The 19,855-nt window shown below is 50.2% G+C and overlaps 1 protein-coding gene across 1 annotated transcript in view; it reads left to right on the top strand.

Moving 5' to 3' along the window:
* The window catches only part of CDK5RAP2 (CDK5 regulatory subunit associated protein 2), a 170,196-nt gene that overhangs the window by 134,739 nt on the left and 15,602 nt on the right, over positions 1–19,855 (top strand). The window contains exons 27-34 of the mRNA XM_080819542.1: positions 2,330–2,505; positions 6,764–6,883; positions 10,668–10,784; positions 12,697–12,886; positions 13,915–14,036; positions 15,075–15,323; positions 17,977–18,054; positions 19,064–19,329. Of these exons, the coding sequence (XP_080675668.1) occupies positions 2,330–2,505; positions 6,764–6,883; positions 10,668–10,784; positions 12,697–12,886; positions 13,915–14,036; positions 15,075–15,323; positions 17,977–18,054; positions 19,064–19,329 (1,318 nt within the window). The remainder of the gene's footprint in view (positions 1–2,329; positions 2,506–6,763; positions 6,884–10,667; positions 10,785–12,696; positions 12,887–13,914; positions 14,037–15,074; positions 15,324–17,976; positions 18,055–19,063; positions 19,330–19,855) is intronic.

Raw genomic sequence — 19,855 nt, 5'->3', positions numbered from 1 at the left:
GGATCGATTTCAGATGCCTTAGCCTGACCTTTGAGGCCCTGCTCAGGCCCTCCTCATGCTCCAGCCTTACCTGACTTTTTACTGTTCTGCAGCCCGTGCCTGACTTCTTCCTGGTGTAGTTTGAAAATCCTTCTTCGGAGTCTGTTGATATAGCAATGAACCTGGCTCTCCCCAACATCCCCGTCTCTCTTCTGCATCCCAGGATCAGTCATTTTTCCTGTAGTACTTGGCATGTTGTCACATTACAGCACTTAGCACATGGCGTTGTAGTACGTCCTGCATTTGTCTTTCCGCTCCCAGACTTCCTCGACAGAGGAAAGGAGCTAGCGTGAACGGGGGGTGTTGGTGTGTGTCAGCTGCTACCCTAGGCATTCACATTCATCCTTTCTGACACTACCATGCAAGCACTGTTCCCATTTTAGGATGAGGAACCCAAGGGTCGGAATTGCATGCTTGCCATTAAGAAGCTGAGCTGGGGTTTGAACTTGAATCTGTCGGACTCTGGTCTCTTATTATTGTTGTATATTGCCTTTTGAGGACAAAGACTGTGTCTTGAATATCTCTGTACCTGCTTCCGCCTTAATTATTTGGCTCGTAGTTAGAATTTAAAAACTGTTGATGGAATAAATGTGTTGTGTACTTTCTTAGTTTGCCTTGATGGCCTATAGGAAATGTCAAGGTCTTGCCCCCTCTTGTTCCTTATTTAAATGTTCTGACCATTGGGAGTGCTGCGGGTGTTTCCCTCCTCTTTGGAGCAGCAGCCCTTTGGGCTTCTGGAGGTAAAATAAAGAGATAGAGACCAGAATTTTGGACTTTCTTGGCATCACAAAGGCCATAACATCATTAGAGTGAGCAGGTGGGGACACATCCCACCTTACCAGAGGACGTTTCAATCAGAGCATCTGTACATTCAGAAGAAACACTCCTTTCCTACCACAGTGGTGTTTTCACAGATCCCTCCCAGTTCAGCCCTCTACTTCCATCCTCCTAATAATGGATCGCATCTCAGTGGCGGGCTATGGAGAGGGCAAGCAAGGCCTCCCAGAGTGGAGACAGTCTTAACTGAGATCTAAAGGATGAGAGGCCCGGGGCAGGGATTGTCGGATAGTGCGTACGAGGCAAGAGCGATGTGGCCCCTGCGAGCTGGTCCAGGGAACTTGAGGGTCGAGGCTGGAGAGGCAGGTGGGGCTGTGCTGGGCTGGTCCTCAGATTCTGTATTAGGAGTCCAAATTCTGTAGTATGGGAAGAGGGGAGTCTTTGAAGGAAAATAAGCTAGGGCCAGACAAAATCAGATTTGCTGTTGTGAAAGACGACCGTGGTTGCTTGGAGAGGGGGCTGGAAGGAGGCAGGGAGTCTGCTTCAGCCCTCCTCAGCCATGTGTCACCCTTCCCATCCCTGACAGGTTGGTTTCTTTTCCTTCTGTTCTGCCTTTTCCCGCTGTAGGCTTAGCGCTCACACGGGTCACTCCTAAGCTAATTAAATGGGTGCCCTTGGCCCATTCGGCACTTTTGCAAGGCAGCGGCAAGCCCGTGCATCCATCACGCTGTCTGAGTGAAGTTGCATCTGGTGTTTACCTGTTAATGAATGCGTTGCAGCTTTGGAGTCCTTTGCTCTTGTCTGAGCTCATGAATAATGAGACAAGAAGTAATAGGAAAAAGTGGAAGAAAAAAAAGAGCTTAAATTAAGGAGCTTATCTATAATGGAGATTCATGTGGGCTTTTCACCCAGTTGAGGGTGTTTTTCCTCATGACTCAGGTGGCTCTTGGGAAATACAGGTTAATCAGATGATTGCCAGAGTGGTGGCATTGGGACCTGCGTGGGGGCCCTGAGGGTTTTAAGATTTTTAAACCCATAAGGCCACTTCATGGGTTTGGGTTGGCCTCCCGCATTCTCCTGGGGCTGCAGAGACAGACAAACCTGGGTTCAAGTGGTGAGACTGTGGGCAAGCTTGTGCCGCAGGCTCCCCGAGTCTGCAGGATAGTCCTCTCTAGCTCAAAGGGTCTCTGTGGGGACTTGAGTAAGACGGTATGTCTAACACGCCTGGTACAGAGTGGGCACTGACTCGTGCTCTCGCAGAAGGCCCCTCCCCGTGAGTCAGACAGTGGCTCCCCCTTCTTCACTGGCTCCAGACTCAAGCCCACTGAGTGCTTTTTGGCTTTAGAGTGTCCTCCCTAATAAAATGCTCTGGGGAAACAAAAGGACTCCAAAACAAAGTTGCAAATATGGGGAGATTACAAAGGGCCAAGTAACCTTAAGTGTTCCCAAGTCCCGGTCCTGGCTTGGGATCTTAGTGTGGGGAACAATTTCTCTCTCAATCCCTATGGTGAAGGATGGAAGAAGACAGTATCACCTACCAGCACATCCTCCCTGAGTCTCCTGAGCCATCTGCCTCTCATGTGTTATCTGACTGTGAAATGTCCGAGAAGTCGTCCGTCCTCTCACAAGACCAGAAGCAAGACAGCGAGACCGGGAAGACCTCGGTCTTGACGAACCATTTCTCTCAAGGTAAGCTAAGCTTTGCTAAGCATTTTAGAGCCGGCCAAGGCTTCCTGGTCTAAACAGTAATTTGCCATCTTGCCTGAGTAAGCAGAGTGTAGTGACATTTGAATATTCATCTGATGGAGGGAGATCCTGGCAGGGCCAGAGCTGGTCATTCAGACTATCATTTATCACTGGGGAAAGCTGCGGTTGTTGAAAGTGTTGGTGATTGGGGAAGAGTCATTTTTATTTCTTAATGATGACTTACTAGGTGACTCGCCCTTTCCCTGCTCTTCTAACAGTGGCAGGAACCAGACTGGCAGGCCCTGAGGTTCTGTGTCCATTCCAAGTCTGGTTAATTTCCTGTTGTTCCCTTCAGACTCTTCTGAGACCCTGTCACTTTGAAGACCCATGCTTGGAATTGTACAGATGCCCCAGAGGACCTAACAACCCACCCTCCACCCGAACCCCCGTTAGGATATTTTGTAATTCTAGTGATCCGCAGTGTTTCCCTTCAGCATGTGACCTTTTGTCCACTGGGTCACCCCCTCGTCCTGCCACTGACCGTGGGCCATGGGCTCATGGCAGAATCAGCCTCCTGAACCTCCACCTGCCCCGGAGCTCTCCTTTACCTCCTCTGTATTTGTAGTCTTGATTACCTCCTGTTGGGGTATTAGGTATGAGGTATTGGATTGGCAAATTTTTCCTGGGAAAGGGCAGATAGTAAATATTTTGGGCTTTGTGGAACATATGGTCTTTGTTGTAATTACTCAATCCTGTTGTTGTAGCAGAAGGCAGCCGTAGACAAAATGTAAGTGAATGAGTGTGGCTCTGTTCCAATAAACCGTTATTTACCAAAATAGGTGGTGGGTGGGTTTGACCCAGGAGCTGTGGTTTTCTGACCCCTGGTATAGATTCTGGACCTTAGCTGACATCCTCTGGTCTCTCCTTTCTTCCAGTGTTTATTTGCAAGGCAGCCAGGAGGGATCCAGAGCACAAGACAGACCCCGGCACCTCCTTTTTAAACGCTTTTTGTTGACACCTGATCACATAGAAAGAACTGTGGTTTTCAAAAATTCGAAGTCTTTTTTAGCAACAACCCCCCACTTTGTTTCAGATGAACTTTATATGGAGGCCTAATATGTAATAAAGATAGGGGTGAGACTTTGTCCTCCACGGTGACTCCTGAGGCTCCTCTGGGACACCCTGGGCCCAGAGGAGCACAGTTTGAAAACACCCAGAGCAACGAGTACCCGTGTTTGATCGAAGTGCGGTGTCAGCCGGCTCCTCACCTAGATTTGCTTTCTTTGGGTTTCTGGCTGTATCCCTGTGTGATTTCTCTGAGTTTCTACGTACTGGGTTTCTCTCGGTTATTTCTGGCTCTTTGATCTGCCTTCTCCTCGTGTGGGTCAGCCCCATGAGTTGTCTTCTTGTCCTTAGCTGCACTTCCTTCTGCACTGTATCAGCCCGGCAAGGAATTCAGTCCATTTCCAAGAACGCCTGAGACTGTTTTTGTGGGAGGAACACCCTTGATTGAGGGCTGGAGGAATGACAAGGGCGTGAGGGTTAACAGTGCAGCAAGACAGATCACTTAATGGGAATACTTGGGACCCCTGTTCTTTCAAACCCTTCTGCTACGGTATGGGCACCTTGCTCTAGGTTTCTCTTGTCAGCCCCTACCCTCCCACATGTCTGCCACGCCAGCCTTGGTTTATTTCCAGTACAGAACCTTTTAGGCATCTCCTTATGTCTTATGATTCTGGGGACCCATGACCTTGGGCTTGTCACGCCCTCCTCATGCATTAGCAGGTACTTTCCCTGGGGGGGCAGTGCTCTGGAGCCATCCTAATAAGCCCACTCTTAGCTTTTTTGGTTTGCTTCTCTTCAGACTTTTGGTCTCTGCATCTGTTTTTTCCTTTTGTCATGTTTATATTCTAAATAGAGAGATAATTTAGTATTTTTCCTTTTTGCACTTGACATTCTATCATAAGCTTTCTGACATGTTGTTACATACCATCATTTTTAGTGGCTTTAGAATAGTCCATTGAATGGCTGAACTGCAGTTTTCCTTATGTTCCCCTTTTGCTGAACATTTAAGTCATTTCTAAAATTTCACAATTGTGAACACTGCCGCAGGGAATGTCTTTGAACATGAAGCTTTCCCCTTATTTCGGTGCATTATCTTAACCTAGATTCTGTAAGGTGGAACTACTAGGCCAAAGATACACACACGATTTTTGCTGGTTGCTTCTTGCAGGATTTATGGTATTAAAGAGTTAGCATTTGTCGGAAGGATGTTTATTAGAGGAGGGACAGATATTTTTCTCCCATTTTATAAAGACGAGTCTAGTGTTTCCTTCTCCTTGGTTGGGGCTGCATAATTAATAAGTGGTGTCCAGTTCGACTGGGAATGTTTCCTTAAGCCCTGATGATGAGTCCAGCTCCTGGACAGACTCAGTGGCAGGTGATGCGAACCGATTTACCCAAGAAGCCGGCAGCGTGGGATGTGGATATAAACCAGCGAGGAGGACTGCGATCAGAATAGATAAGTTCCTGGCTCACTCGGACCTGACTAGTGGCTGGACGATTCTCAGGGCAGCAGGGCAGGGGCGGGAGGTGTGGCAGGAGTTTGCTGCACAGGGTCTTCCAGTGCCGGGCTGGCCAGGAGGGCCTCACGCATCCCACCAAATGACTTGCCACACTCTGGCAGTAATAGGAGATAGCTGAAGGTCTGGGAATTAAGTCGTCTCATAAACATTCAGATTCATGGCAGAATTACTATTTAATTAGGAAAAGATCTGTAACATTGTACTACTTTTAAACGAAAGTCATTTTGGAGGAATTAAAACTGGGTCATAACATCAGTATAATGTTTTAAAACAAACATTACTAAGACATACTGAGTGTACCGTAATTGATGAATTAAAGACATTAATTTTGGCTTTGGATACTTGATGTGGCTATGCTTTAAACACTGATTCTAGAAACCTACCTCCAGATTGCAACTGTGCATACTTCTTTCTTTGCTAAAGTGAGATGTGGCAGTGGCTGAAAAAATAGGCCATGCTCATTGTAGAAAATTTGGGAAACTTAAATTTTTATGTATTACTAAATGTTACACTGAGATAGAATACAAACTGAGGGATTTGGAGGGGTGGGGGTGGGGGGGTTGGGAAGGCCCGGCGGTGGGTATTAAGTAGGGCACGTATTGCATGGAGCACTGGGTGTGGTGCATAAACAATGAATCTTGGAACACTGAAAAAATAAAATTAAATTTAAAAAAAAAGAGATAGAATACAGAAGTTTTGAAAAACCTGAACTCTACCACCCAAAGGCAACTGCTGTTAATATCTCGGGATAGATTTTCTTATTTTGTGTTTGTGTGTCTTTTTTGTCTGCAAATTTTAAAATGGAGTTATAATTATGCTGAATAATCCATTTTGTATCTGTATTTTTCTGTAAGATGATATGGTCTTTGTAATACAATTTCAGTAGCTGTAGAATACTGCATCACAGTAATGTAATGTAATACAGTTGGTTTAATAATTTGAGTCATGTTCAGTTTTTATTGCTCTATAATAGTGCTTCAGATGAACATTTTCATGCTTTCTGGCAAATGGTTGTTAGTATCTCTGGTGATCTCTTTGAGTAGATTCCTGGAAGTAGCATTATTTGAGGAAAGACTTTGGAAAAGAACCTTTCTAAGGCTGATGATAAAAATAGATCCCAGAAGTCACGCACATTTACATTCGCACGAACAGGATGTGCTCTGGAGAGTATACACTTCTTACCATTTTCACGAGCTCTGGGATTATTGTTTTGCTCTGTTTTTGAGTCTCAACTGAGTAAATGATAAATGGATAAACATAGTCCTTTCAAAGAAATATCTGGATTCATTATGAAAGTGGTATAATCCACGCTCAGGCAATTCAGACAGACTTGAAAGTGATAGTTTCACCATAAGGAAAGTTTTAAATTAATATTTGATATTTAGAAGAATAAAGGGCCGCATTAGAGTTGGCATTAAAATTGTATGGAATATAATTTTTCCATGTGATATAGAACTCCCTGCTCGTGGAAGGCTGCAGAGAACCATTACAGAACTGTGTCCGTGGGCTGTGGGCAGTCGCTCAGCCTCACCAAGCCCGGGAAGGTGTTGCCAGTTACCGACGATCTGAATACATCCAGCACGACTTGGAATTTTAAGATCCTTGCATAATTTGTAAATTATTCAATTTGTTGGGGGCTTCAGACTTTAAATTAAAAATAACTCTCCCTCCTGTAGACTTAGTAATGGAACATATTCAAGAAATTCGAAGTCTGAGGAAACGTTTAGAAGAATCTATTAAGACAAACGAGAAGCTTCGGGGACAGCTGGAACGGCAAGGGTCTGAACTCGATCCAGGTAAGGGAGCGCTGCCCCAGAGGGCTGTGCCGCACCTGCGAGGGCTTCATCTGGGGCGCACTTGCCTGGATCACATGCTGTGTGTTGGGGTGAGCTTCACACTGACTGGTGGCCAGAGAGGTTTCGGCCCGGATCCTGACCTTGCTGCTTGCCTCCATGGTGACCTCGCTAAACACTGCAGACTTGACATAACTTATTTATAAAGTGGGGAGAATCATCCCCGTTTTATTCCGTGGCGATGAGTCAGGTGAGCTGACTGGAGCAGAGCGGCCCCCCACAGTCCCTGGCCCTGAAGGAGTCTGTTGGCCTCTGCGGCCTGGAGTGGGGTCGGCTCCTCTTCTGACTTTGGTCGCTGGAGAGAAGTAGAGGTATTTTAAAATAAAACGGAGCGGTATTTCGTCTTTTCGTCAGTAATGGACCTTAAAAGTATGAGCTTGTTAGCAGTTTGTTGAGTCTCACAGGCTGGCCACGAGGTTGCCAGTATGCCTGCATAGAAACTCGGTTAGGTCTGAATGGACTGTTCTTCCATGAAGGACTTAAAAATACGTGTTTTTCTCATAAGGAAGACATTCACCCAGTGCAAAGCTCACTGTCTCCGTTCTATTCCCGTTCATCCTGCTCTCCCTTCTCTCCTCCCTCCTCTGTTAGTGGTCTTCCACACCTTACAGTGCTTTCTCAATGCAAATACAAATACATATGTTTATTTTCTCCTTCACCTAGAATACTTTCTCTCTGTCATTCTGTCCCTTTTTTCATTGAGATGTATTTTGGATATCTGTCCTTATTGCTCCAAAGAGATTGTTTTCATTGCACGAAGAATGTGTCTTGAGAGCAGCTTTGTGCCCTAGGAAAAGCCCGAGTTTGTTAGGGAGTTGCACTGAGCCGGGTGTGGACCCCTAGTCTTCTGGTTATTAGCTTTGGGACTTTTTGGCAAGTCACCCCACCTCTCCCAGACTTATTTATTTTATAAACAGAGCCACCCTGAGATTCAGTGAAGCAGTGCTCTCAACAGGGCCTTGCTCCGAGCCTCACTCCGTAAGTGGTGGTTTTCTTCGTCATTATCATGTTATTTTACTCTCTTATTTTGTATAACATTATTAGCTTCACGTCGCAGAGCCCTGCAACAAGTGGTGATGCATACGTTTTTAGAGACGAAATAACTGAGTTCTAGCAAGATGTACTCAGTGGCGGCAGCACTTGAGTCCTGGGACCCCTGGGTCCAGTTCTCATTCCTGCCTGGCCCATCACAGCCCTCTGCCTAGGTCTTTCCAGAGCCATGCACATGCTGATGTGCTACGGTCTTCGAGGTCAAGAGTAGATCCATGCCTCTCTCTCTACCTCCCTCCCCCATCCTGCTTCCGCCCTCTCTCTCACCCCCAGGGAAATTGATTAACCCGAGTCATTAGTCATATCAAACGCAGGGAAGAAATACATGCCTGGGCCCTTCACATTCACTCGTGGTAATGCCTGAATTAGATTCATTCTGTTTTACATTTTTCCTGGCAAATCCAATTATAGAATTATTTGGGACTCGAATGGCCACCAGCTACAATGGAGCGGGCACTGTTGCTCTGGAGAGTAATTCACTCTGATGGGAAGGTCTACAAAAAGGCATTCATAAAGTATTTACAGTGTTGGAAAGACATGCTGTTCTCGCCCTGTTGTCACAACCTCTAGAAAGACAAGGGAATAAAAGTGGCTCCGCCTCCCCCCTGCTGTGAGGCGTTCATCTTGGGAGCAGGTCTGAGAAAGGCACGGCTCCTTGTGATGCTGAGGCAGAATGTTGTTAAAAACTGTCACCTCGTGGGTTAACTTGTCATCAGGTGGAGGAGCTGGTGGTGACGGCCTTCAGAGGACACCCCGCCAGTTCAGGCTCTGTCCAGCTCTGGCCTCTGGCCTGACTCTTTCTTCGAGAAGTGGCCCCTGCAGCTGTGGCCAGAGCCGACTTCTTCTGTAGGATTGTTCCTTGTCATCCAGATGGCGCTTCGGTCCTGTTTTTGGCTCCAACCCACCACCAGTTAGGATATTAACATAAATGATAATAGCAGTAATAATAACAACATGGATCATTTTTATTGAGCAAGTGGAGACTTAGGGAAGTAACGTGACGAGCCTGAGGTCATACAGCTATTAAGAAGCCGGAGCCATGATTCAGACCCAGGTGTCTCCGAGAAGACACTAGAGTTCATAGGGGAGAGTAGAGGGGATTGGCGGGGAGAGACACATGGGAATGAGAAATTACATGGCGCTGTGATTTGTGAATCACTATCATGGGAAAAGGTGGTGCTGGAGAGCGGAGAGAGTGTGCAGCATTGGCTTCTGGGAGGCCTGACATCCCACAGTCCTTACGGGGAGTTTGAATATTACCTGTAATCAGTTGTGTACCAGGATGCTTTCAGCTGCAGAGAACAGAATGTGAGTGAAAACTGGTGTAAACAATGGGGATTTATGTTTTCTGACCTAACAAGAGAACCAGACACAGGCAGTTCCAGGCAGGTTTCCTGGCTCAGTGATAGGCTGGCAGGGCTTGGGGTCAGTCTCCACAAGGACCGCGGTCATTCTGAGCATCACCTCCTCTCAGGACAGTGTCCACAGCATCGGAATGAAGATGGTGGGGCTCCTCCCTGTCCTTCTCTTTTCATCCGGGTTCGAAATCTTTCCCAGATTTCTCCAGCAGGCTTCCCTTCAGGTCTCATGTTCTAGCTGTCCTGGAGTTTAGGAAAGCAGTCTGCTTCTGCGGGGTGGTAAGGAAGGCAGGGAAGGAAGCATCTGCCTGTCCCCGTATAGAAAGCCCTGTGTTCTCCTGAGGGTCTCATGTTCCCATGCTCTGGATGTCATATATGGTGCAGGGATAGAGAGCAGGAGGGGTGTGTGTCTCAGGGCAGCTGTCCGGCCAGGGGAAGGGGTAGCATTTTAGGAGATGGACCACAGCCTGAGCTAAACTGATCAGAGTTTGTAAGTAATCTCAAACCCAGTCTGTCTGGCTTCTGATCTCTTTAGTAAACACTTAGACTAGACAGTGAACTTGAGCTAAGAGTTGAAGACGAGTGCGATTTTGACAGGTGGAGGTGAAGGAGCTGGGCGTTCTAGGGACAGGGGAATGAAGACCTCACTTTACAAAGTCAGGGAGATGTGTGACCGCATAGTGTGTGGGGGCACAGGTGTGGCCCGGTCCGGCTGGTTTGAGGACGTTAGAGTCGAGGGTGGAGAGGAAGAGGGTTGTGCTTGAGCTTGGAGTGAAGTCATGGAGATCTGAAGTTTGGACCTTGTGTTTGGTTTGTTCGATTGTCTGTCTTCGCAGGGGAGGGCCGTCTAGCATTTCTAAGCAGAGAATATCATGACTGGACCGTGGGCAGCCCCACTGGCAGAGTAGCAGGGAGGCAAGGTCAGGGCGTGCTGATAAGGTATGAACTACAGAGAACGGAAGAGTAAGCCAGCGTCTGAGGCATTTGGGAGGAAGAACCAGCAATCGTGTTCGCCCGGTTGAGCCGTGTTGAGGATGGCTCCACTTTGAGATCGGAGTAGGGGTGGTAGAGATACCGTCTGCGGGGGAGGGCAGAAACGAACCTGTTTACCTTGGCTCATGTGTAGGAGGTAAGAATGGAGGGTGGCTCTTGCCACCTCTTTCATGCTCACTCTCATTTCCCTTTGGGCTCTGGTGATACCGCATCTGGAATGATTTCCATTGCATGTTGTGTTTCCCATTGTTTAAAACTATTTTCTAGAAAGTTCCATCCATATTGATCTGGTGACTATAAATCACTATTTGTGTATATTTTTATAGGTTCTACAAATGCTTTTGCTTATGGATCAGAGCTGCATAATTCTCTGACATCAGAGATCTGTTTCCTGAGGAAGCAGAACCAGGCTCTCAATACGATGCTGGCCAAGGGATCCAGAGGTAGGAACTAAAGGAGCCACCAGCAGTCTGGACCCCCAGAGCCCTCTGTGGCATGGGAAGAACGCACTGGATCCTGACCCACCCAGGTTCACATTCTGTGGCTCTGTGACTTTGGGCAGTTCACTTAACCTCTCTGAACCTCAGTATTCTTAGCTGTAAAATAGGAGTACCTCATGGGGCTGTCGTGACAGTCAGCCCTCTGAAGCCCTCAGCACAGCATCTCTAGCAAGCACACAGGTTACAGTGAAAGACAGAAAGACTGGAAATCTATTATTGCCGAAAACTATTACTGCCGAAATTTCATCCAGAGATTCCTCTTATCAGGAAGGTTTTTCCAGTATTTCATAGGAGGATCCCTTCTCTTAATTGTTTCTTTTTGGAGCTTAGCCCCCGACGAGCTTTCACCTACATTATCTCTCAATACTTAAAATGTTTCTGGACAGAGGAATTATTAGTCATGTTTTACAGATAAGAACCTGAGGCCTAGGGAATTGACCCGCTGGTGGTCCCGGAGCTAGAAATCTGTAGAGCTAGGATTTGGGCCAGCTTCTCCCATTCTCCCTGGAGGGTTCTGATGCTGTTTTTGGCTTAAGAGATAGAATCGAGGCTTTTGAAGATCACGCACTCAGCAAATGTGTCAGGGCCTGTGTAGACTGATACAGAAAGAATGGGTCCTGGTCCCTTTCCTCGAGGGCCTTGTGGTCGGATGGGAGAGACAGCCAGGCAACCCACGGCAGGCCAGCGTGAGGGTCAGCCAGGACAAAGGCAGACTCGGGGAGCACAGGACCCTGGGGACGGTGTCTTGACCCAGGAGAGGCTCGGCTTCAAGAGCTCAGTCCAGCAGGCTAAGCAGGGGTTAGCCACGGTGCCTAAGGTTTAGAAGAGCCAGGGCCTTCTAAATAGAGGAAAGAAAGCAGGCAAAAGCCTAGGTGTGAGAGGCGGGGAGAGTGTTGACCAGTCAGGAATTATAGGAAGCGTCTTGTGGCTGGAGTCTGAGGGAGGAGGGGGCACTTGCTCAGAAATCGTCATGCCGTGGTGAAGGGTGGCATCAGAAAAGCTGGGTCTCCATCTTGGCTGTGGCCTGTTTGGCTCTGTGACCCTGGGGAAGTTTTCACCTCTGTGATCCTTTGTTTCCGATCTGGAAAATGAGAAAAATAGTACCTCCTCGGAGGTTTGCTACAAAGATGAAATCAGATGATACCCGTGCAGGTCTTGGTGTAATGCCTGCCGTCAGAGCTGCGGACCTGGTAGCCGCCGCCACCAGCAGCCCCGTGAAGAGCCAGCCCGGGGAGCTCTCGTGAAGCCTTGAGCTAAGCCCTGAGCTAAGCCCTTTGTGTACAGTATCTCGGTTCAGCCTCACAACGACGTGTGGGGGGGAAACTGAGGCACAGAGAAGTCAAGAAACTCCATCGAGGTTTTGACGCCAGTGGGCAGCGGAGTGCACTTGAGCACACCTCTCTGCCCGAGGTCACACTCTTAACTGCCCATCTCCAGGCCGTGGGCACATTTTATCCGAGGTGCCGTTGTCCCAGTCTGAGGAGTGGATGGGGGCTTGCGGACTTCCCTCACACGCATTGCCGGAGTCTGGGGCAGCTTCTTGCCTCTGTCTGTAATTTATACCGACTGTTTGCTCTGCGAAGGCAAAGTAACTAGGTTTGCAGGGCCCATTATTGTATAGAAAATTAAACAGGCCCATTCCATCCCAGTGACGTTTAATCTGCAGCCTTGATGTTGACAGATTTATCTGCCCAAAATGCATAAGATAATTGGAATGCCAAAATCATAAATGCCAGATTAAATCTCATTCTGCTTTGTATTCCTGGAGTGCTCGAGCTGAAGTGCCGTATTTGCGTAATAAGGTTGGAAAAAACAAATGGTGTCTCTTCTCAGTGGCGCTTTTTTGTGTTTGCAGATAAACAGAAGGAGAATGAAAAGTTACGAGAGTCCCTCTCCAGGAAGGCTGCGAACCTCGAGCTCCTCCAGCGAGAGTATGCCAGTGTGAAGGGGGAGAATGAGCGGCTGCAGAGAGAGGTCTGCGAGCTGGAGCGGCATAACCAGCAGCTGCTCCGGGAGGTGGGCAGCAGCCGCAGTGAGCTGAGCAGGTAGGGCTCAGGGGCACCCCCGTCCCCACTGGCTGTGCCAGGTGTCCAGTCACAGAGCAAGGTGTGCGGGCCCCTGCCTGAGCGCCCGGAAGGCCAGCAAGTGTCAGGTGCATGATTTTGGGCGGGAATCAAGCACGTGGGGCAGAATCGTCTAAGTGAGCAGGCCGGGGCATGGGGGGCAGAATGCTGGTCTTTATCCGGGGGAGGTCAGGGGAGTCCACTCTGAAAAAAATGGCATTTGACCCTCAACCCGAAGGCAGCAAAGGGGCATGAGCTCTGCAGATAGCAGGGTTGGGGGGAGCTCATTGCGGCAGAAAGGGATGGGGCCCTGGGGCATGGTGCCCTTGGCCTGTGCAGAGCAGAGCAGGGAGGCCAGTGCACCTGGAGGGAAGTGGGGGCAGAGAGATGGCAGGATGCCCAGGCCCGCAGGCCTTCGCAGCCATGGTAAGGCCTCGGCTTTCACTCAGCGTGCCTGGGGAGGACGTGGGGAGGTTCTGTGCTGAGGGGCGGGAGGCCCACTTAGACATTAAAGGGCCTATACCAAGTGTTCCTAGCAAAGTTTGCCCTTGCCCCTGTCCTGTCCCACGTGTTTCCTGTTGTTCCTCAGCGCTCGTGAGCGCCGAGCTCTTTCAGTTACCGATGTCACCCTTGGTCGCCCAGGGTGGTGTGCTGACCTAGCAAGGTCATTGTCGTGCCATCACACAGTGCGGGTCCCTCCCGAGCTCTGCATCCCTGGCTAAGTGGTAACCCTGTAAGCTTTGCTTCCTCGGCTCTGTGCGCTGAAGAGCGGAGAACGCGTGCCCATTGGGTGGCGGGGAAGACGGCATGGGGTGGATAGCACATGGACAAGGCCAGGCCCAGGGCGGCCCTCGGGGGAGAGGGGCCCTGCTGGGAATCCTGACCCACCCCGTCGGTCTCATTTGCACTCTGCCGGCTGCTGCGGGTGGAAGGGCTGCTCTGTGGAGTCAGAGTCTGTCCCCGGGCGTCAGAATTAACATCTCCTCCCTGTGGCCGTGGGGCCTTTCCAGGGTGCAGGAGGAGGCGAAGTTGAGGCAGCAGCTGCTCTCCCAGAACGACGAGCTCCTGCAGTCCCTCCGAGTGGAGCTGAAGGTGTACAAGAGGCTGGAGGAGGAGCACAGGAGGCCAAGAGGTACTGCGCGCTGGTCCGAGGCACGTCCGGTCCTGGGGCTGCTGCGTCCGCGCTGTGAGCTCACTTCAGCATGCTGTCCTGAAATGCTGTCATCACAGCCCTTGCTGGCCTGCTGGGCAACGGGGGCACACTTTGCAGCAAGCCCTCTGGCCCCCTCTTCTGAAGCAGCGCGGACGGACTTGGGCTCGGGAGCTGGATTCTCATTGCCCTGCCTCCTGGCCGTGCCACCTTTGGCAGGTCACCTCACCCCTCTGGGCCTGCTCTTCCTCCATGAAACGTGACTCCTAATAGCTAGTCTGTGGAGTTGTGAAAATTCAGTGAGATCATTTATGGAAAGCATCCTACCCCAGTACGTGGGACGTTGCAGACACTCAAGGAATAATTTGATTATGAGTTTTCTGCTAGAGTGCATTTCTTTTTGCCCATTCATTTGGCCAATAATTCTGGAGCGCCTACCACATGCAGGGCATTGCTGTGGAAATGGTTATTGGCCCGGATCCTCTGACAGATACCAGATCAGAGCGACTTGACTGCAAACTCTGATGTTTTAGAATCAGTTTTGAGGTGTGGTAGCACTTTTTTTTTAAACTAATTTTCCAGATGATTTCTCCCTATTGAAAGTTTATCTAGAAAAGGGTCACCTCACACCTTCCATTTTCTCCTCAAGTTGCTTTTCTTATTCTTGCTGTTGTGCCTTTTTAATATACTGTGGTTCTTAAAATCAGCCCCTTTCATTCTATAATTCTAGCCCAAATAGATTTTATTACTACTAGACATAATTTCGGGGTTTGGTGTGCAATTTGCTAGGCTTTTATGGCCAGAAGTGAAAATTAATTTCCAGCTCTTATTTAGCCTGTGGAATAGCAGCAATTAAGTCTGCCAATATTTTTGTTTTTAAAGTCAAGTTGTTATTTTAAATTGTACCTAGTTCTTAGGGAGGGGAGGGTGGTGGTGGGTTTAAAACACTGTGGAGCTCCTTTGATGGTTAACCCTTTGGTGGCGGAAGCCGTCAAGTGTTCCCCTGGCTCTTGCTTGCAGAGGCCGGAGCAGAGGCATCAGGAGAAGGCTGGAGGGGGCAGGACCCTTTCAGTGACCTGCGTGGTCTCCTAACAGAGATCCAGGCTCTGCGGGGGCAGCTGGAAAAGAGCATTGAGACCAACAGCGCGCTGCAGGGCAGGCTGGAGGAGCAGCTGGCGGTGGCGGGGAAGAAGGCTCACGAAGCGGCCTTCACCGTGGCTCTCCAGACGCTGTCCGTCCCGGAGTGGCCCCCGCAGCCGGACAAGCACGGTACTGCCCCTGCTCCTCCTCATGGAGATGGCGGCCCCGCGTGTGTCGGTGGGACATGGGAGCTTCTGGTTGGTGTCCTTGCCCCACGGAGGTGTCCCTCCGCTGACAGCAGACCACCCGCTGCCCCGGGAGCCAGGGGCCTGACCGCTGCTCAGCTGTCGCCTTCGGCAGGATAGTGTAGTCTCCATCTGGGGGCCTCTTGGTGGAGGGAAGTCGGGTTTGGGCCACCAGCATTCTCACCACCTCCAGTCTCATCCCCGCTTCCATCAGCCCTGCCTACAGCACTCCACGGCTAAAAATCCTTTTTAGTTCCTCGTCCTACTTACTGCCTTTCAGAGAGATTCTAAACATCTTACTCTGGCTCTCAGTGTTTTGTAGGAGCCGTAAAGCATCCTGGTGGGTTCGAAAACTGCTTCTGCTTTGCATTTGCTCATGGGTTTATTGTCTAGCCCTACTAGGCTGTGTAGGATAGCAGAGAAGGGACAAGGGTTTCTTGTCATTCTGCTGTCACTTGCCCAGCACCGGGCTAGGAATAAGCCAGCAAATTGTCAGGCTCTAGGCAATCGGCCGGGCCATCCTCTTTGCTCTGTGGGTGAAGGAACTGAGACCCAGAGAGGGTACTGGACTTGCCCAAAGCAACACAGCAAGTAGGTGGCAGTACTGGAGCTAGAATGACTCTTCAGCTCCCAAGACCAGTGCTATACCTGGAGCAGCACCTGGCTTTTTGGAGCCTCAGGTGTCCTGAGACACACAGGGCCGGGGGGTGCGCACATCCTGGGGGACAGGGAGTGTCTGCACACTTTATAGACAAGTGACAGGTACTATAGAAAAGTTTGGACTTAGTCTCTTCTGGGATTGGGAATTCTGTCTATTGCCTTTAATTAAAAAAAATTAAAATCTCTTAGAGAGCACCCAGTCAGCATGCTTTAGAACTTGTAGTGATTGGTTTATTGATCTCTCCTTGATAAGGAATTTAAAATTTTCACCAGAAGATGATGTGATGTTATGAAAAAAAGAAAATGAAAAAAAAGTCCTTCACGATTCTACAGAATGATGATATTTTGCTTTGCATATTTCTCTTCATTTGGCGATCACATGCAGGCATGAACTTACATCATTCGCATTGGGTTTTGTGCCATTCTGCCTCCTGTCTTTGTTTTTGCCCAATATTACATCAAAAGTATTTCCCACCCTTTCACACGGGCTTCCTCATTACTGTTTTCAGATGATCCTCAGTCACGAAGCCATTACCGTGGTGATTATTAAAGTGGTCTCTGATTTGGAGCTTTAATAAACGTCAACGTTAATGTGATTTTTGCTGTTAAACAGCATTCTTAGGATAAAAATCCTACCAGCAGAATCTCAGAGGGTTGGAAAGGAGCCATATTGCCGCCTTCTGCATGGGCTGTCCATTGGCAGTGGTATCTCTGCTTTAAATATAGGTCTGCTCCTGGCCCTTCTTAGGGTGTGGCAGAGATGGGACCGACGGGTCTGTGGGGGCTGCTGGGGAGTTCGGGGCAGGGAGACGATTCAGGGCCGGGGCTGCCTGGGAGGCAGACCTGGGGCAGCTGAAGGGAGGCGGCTGTGGAACAACCTTCGCCTGCTTCTGGAATTTGTCTAGGGTCAGCCGTGGGGCAGCCTCGCAGGAGGCACTCAGGACAGTGTGTTCAGAATTCACAGGGCTGCCTCAGTGCCAAGGTGTCCTCCAGTGAAGGTGGGAATTCTGTCAGCAGCGGCCTCTCTTCCTCCGCACGAGCCTTTTCAGGATCATATTTAGTGCACTTACTCAAAAGTTCTGCTCTAAAGATGGCTGGTTTTGGCAGAAAGTGATCCCTCTTGGGGGCCAGCTCCTTGGACCCCGAGTCGAAGGTGGCTCCCGGTGGTGCCCCAAGGTTCCTGGGCGAGAAGGAGCTGGTGAGCCATCCTAAGGCCTAGACGCTGGGCACATTCCTTGCTCTGCTGCCGACACTCTGCTAGTGCTGGGTGGGTCACCTGTCCCTCTGTCGTCTGCTCCTCCCCAAGGTCTGAAACAGTGCCGTCCCGCCCACGGCGCTCCTGAGAGTCGGATATATGCACACTCTAGACTTCATGGTGTGGCGGTCATCTCGGATGGCGTCCAACTGGCTTTGCCTCCTGACATCATTTCCACTTCCTAAACTCTGCTTTGGGTCCCTCTTGTCTCTTGCTCGGGTAGCTGCGGCAACCTCCAGACTCACTCCTCCAGTCCAGAGCACTGCCCTCAGCTCGGCATTGCCCTGCCCGATGCCCTCGAGGGGGTCCCCATAGTCCTCATGGTTCCAGCCTCGCGTCCCACCGCGGCCCTGCCTTGCGCCCTGGGCTCAGCCTCCCACCTGCTTGTCCCTCCTCTGGGCCTGCACCCCTCCCCAGGACCCCACGGCCCCATGCTTCCCTCCCTTAGTCCTGGCCATCTACCAGTGAAGCTGCCTGTTTACTTGCTGGACGGGGGGTCCTTCCAGAGAGGATGCTGGGCTTGCTCAGTCTCAGGGCCTGGGGTCCTGCCGAGGGGATCCCAGTCCCGGGAAAGATTTGAGTGGATGCCTGTGTGTGTTTGGTACTTTACTGTATTCTCATTCAGTTCTTTCTCCAATACCAATGACAGTTTCTTTTCTGTCTCTTGTTCTGCGTCTCGTAGGCGGTGACACGTGCCCCACGGCGAGAGATGATTCCTGTGACCTATTTGATTCCACACTGGTGGTGCCGCCACGATCAGGTAGAAGCTGAAGTCCGGGTTTCTCCGGCGGGGTTGGCTTTGGCAGTAGGACTTTTTAAATGGAATGAAAGGGGGTCCCTGGTCCCAAATCAGGAAAGTGTTTGTCAGGATTTGGGGCTTCATGTTCTCAGCATGTCTAGCTGGTGAGCTCCTCCCCGACACCAGTTAATCTGTTCCTCGGGGTTACTGACCTCAGCAGCATCACTGGGTCCTTGTTGCCTCAGATGGAAGTGTGAGCACCTCAGTGTGGCTTTAAGGCGTCCAGCGTGCGCCCCAGTGGGCACACGTGTGACCATCCAGAGGGGTCCCCATCCTGCAGATGGGCCCACACTTTCCTCTCGCTGGGACCGTGTGGTGCGGCTCCGTCCTTTTCCAAGCCACCCTTGTCCCATTCTCTGCCTGTGCAAATCCTCCTTCCTCCCTGAGATTCATCCTGAATGCAGACTTCTTGGTGCAGTGCCTTTCCAGAGGCCCCCGTCAGAATTATTCACCAGTACTTTCGTTGATGCAAAGGTAAAAGCAACATGCTTTACCTCTGTTTAGTGTAAAATTCTTGCTTCTTGTTCAACCAGCTCAATTGTTGCTTCTCCTAGGAAGCCTTTCCTGATCTCTCTTCCTGCACAGAGAATTGATTACTTCTTCCTCTGAGCTCTGGCTCTTCGTCATTGTGCTGTTACACCTCCCGCGTGGTGACTGATTAGACCGTGGGCTCATGGAGTGCAGACACTAGCTTGATTTGTCTGTGTAGATCAGGGGTCTCTGCAGAGTGGGTGCCTGATAAGTGTTGGTTGACCTGAATCGAGCTTCTCCCATCAGACAAATAAGGCCAGGGTGGGGGAACAGACAGACGAAGGTCCCAGGCCACTTCCCCCCTGTGCTGTGACGGGTGGCATTTGGGCCTGAAGGCCTTTCTCTGTCCTCGCACCTGGCTTCAACACCGCCGAACGCAGCTCATCGAACACAGGATGCGGCCCCAGGTGGCTCTGACGTCTTCCCTCTCGTGTTGTAGCTTCAGAGACTCCTCCACTCTCTGGAAATGACACGGACTCCCTCTCCTGCAACAGTGGCAGCTCGGTCACCAGCAACCCATGTGTGTCCCACCTGGTTGCTGGCCGCCGCCTGTGGGCCAACACGAGTGGCTGCCACGTCCTGGGCCTGACTGGGGACTACGAGGCCCTGTGCCGGCAGATTGGCCAGGGCCAGAAGCTCTTTGCTGAGATGGCCCTTCAGATCCAAGAGGCTCCCCGGCCCGCAAGCCCAGAGCTGGGAACAAAGGTAACCTGACTGACGGCTGGAGGGAGTGAGGCTGCTCACTGGGAGCAGTAAGTGGAAGGGGCCGCCTGAGGGCTCTGAGAGGCAAAGGACGCCTGCATCCTCGGTAAGGCCCTGAGAAGAGGGACCAGGAAATGGAGCCCACGAGAGCTCAGAGGTCAAGTCCAGTCTGGGGCTGTTCTGTGGGAGGAACAGTTACTGAGGTCTGTACTCTGTGTATGTGCGATCTCTTCCCTGGGGTCACTCCTTCCTGCCTCATCCTACTGGGTCCTCCTCACTTTAAAGTTACCTTTTGTTGAGGACCCGTGTGCCAGGTGCTTGTCATAAAGTTACTCACTCACTTCCTCCAGGGGTGGGGGGTCACATTTTCTCTGTCCTCCCAGACTGGACCCAACCACCAAGCTTCCGTGGGTCACGTTTTCTAGTCCCTCTTCTCAGGTCCTTACTGAGTCCCCCGGCTTCCTGGTACCTGATTTGCCTTTTTGTTTTATTTTGTTTTACCCTACTGTAAAAGTCATTCTGTTTTTTA

Source organism: Martes martes (assembly GCF_963455335.1).
Source record: "Martes martes genome assembly, chromosome: 12".
Classification (NCBI taxonomy): domain Eukaryota; kingdom Metazoa; phylum Chordata; class Mammalia; order Carnivora; family Mustelidae; genus Martes; species Martes martes.
Note: the sequence above shows the minus strand (reverse complement) of the source record. Positions and strands in the feature narration are given on the sequence as shown.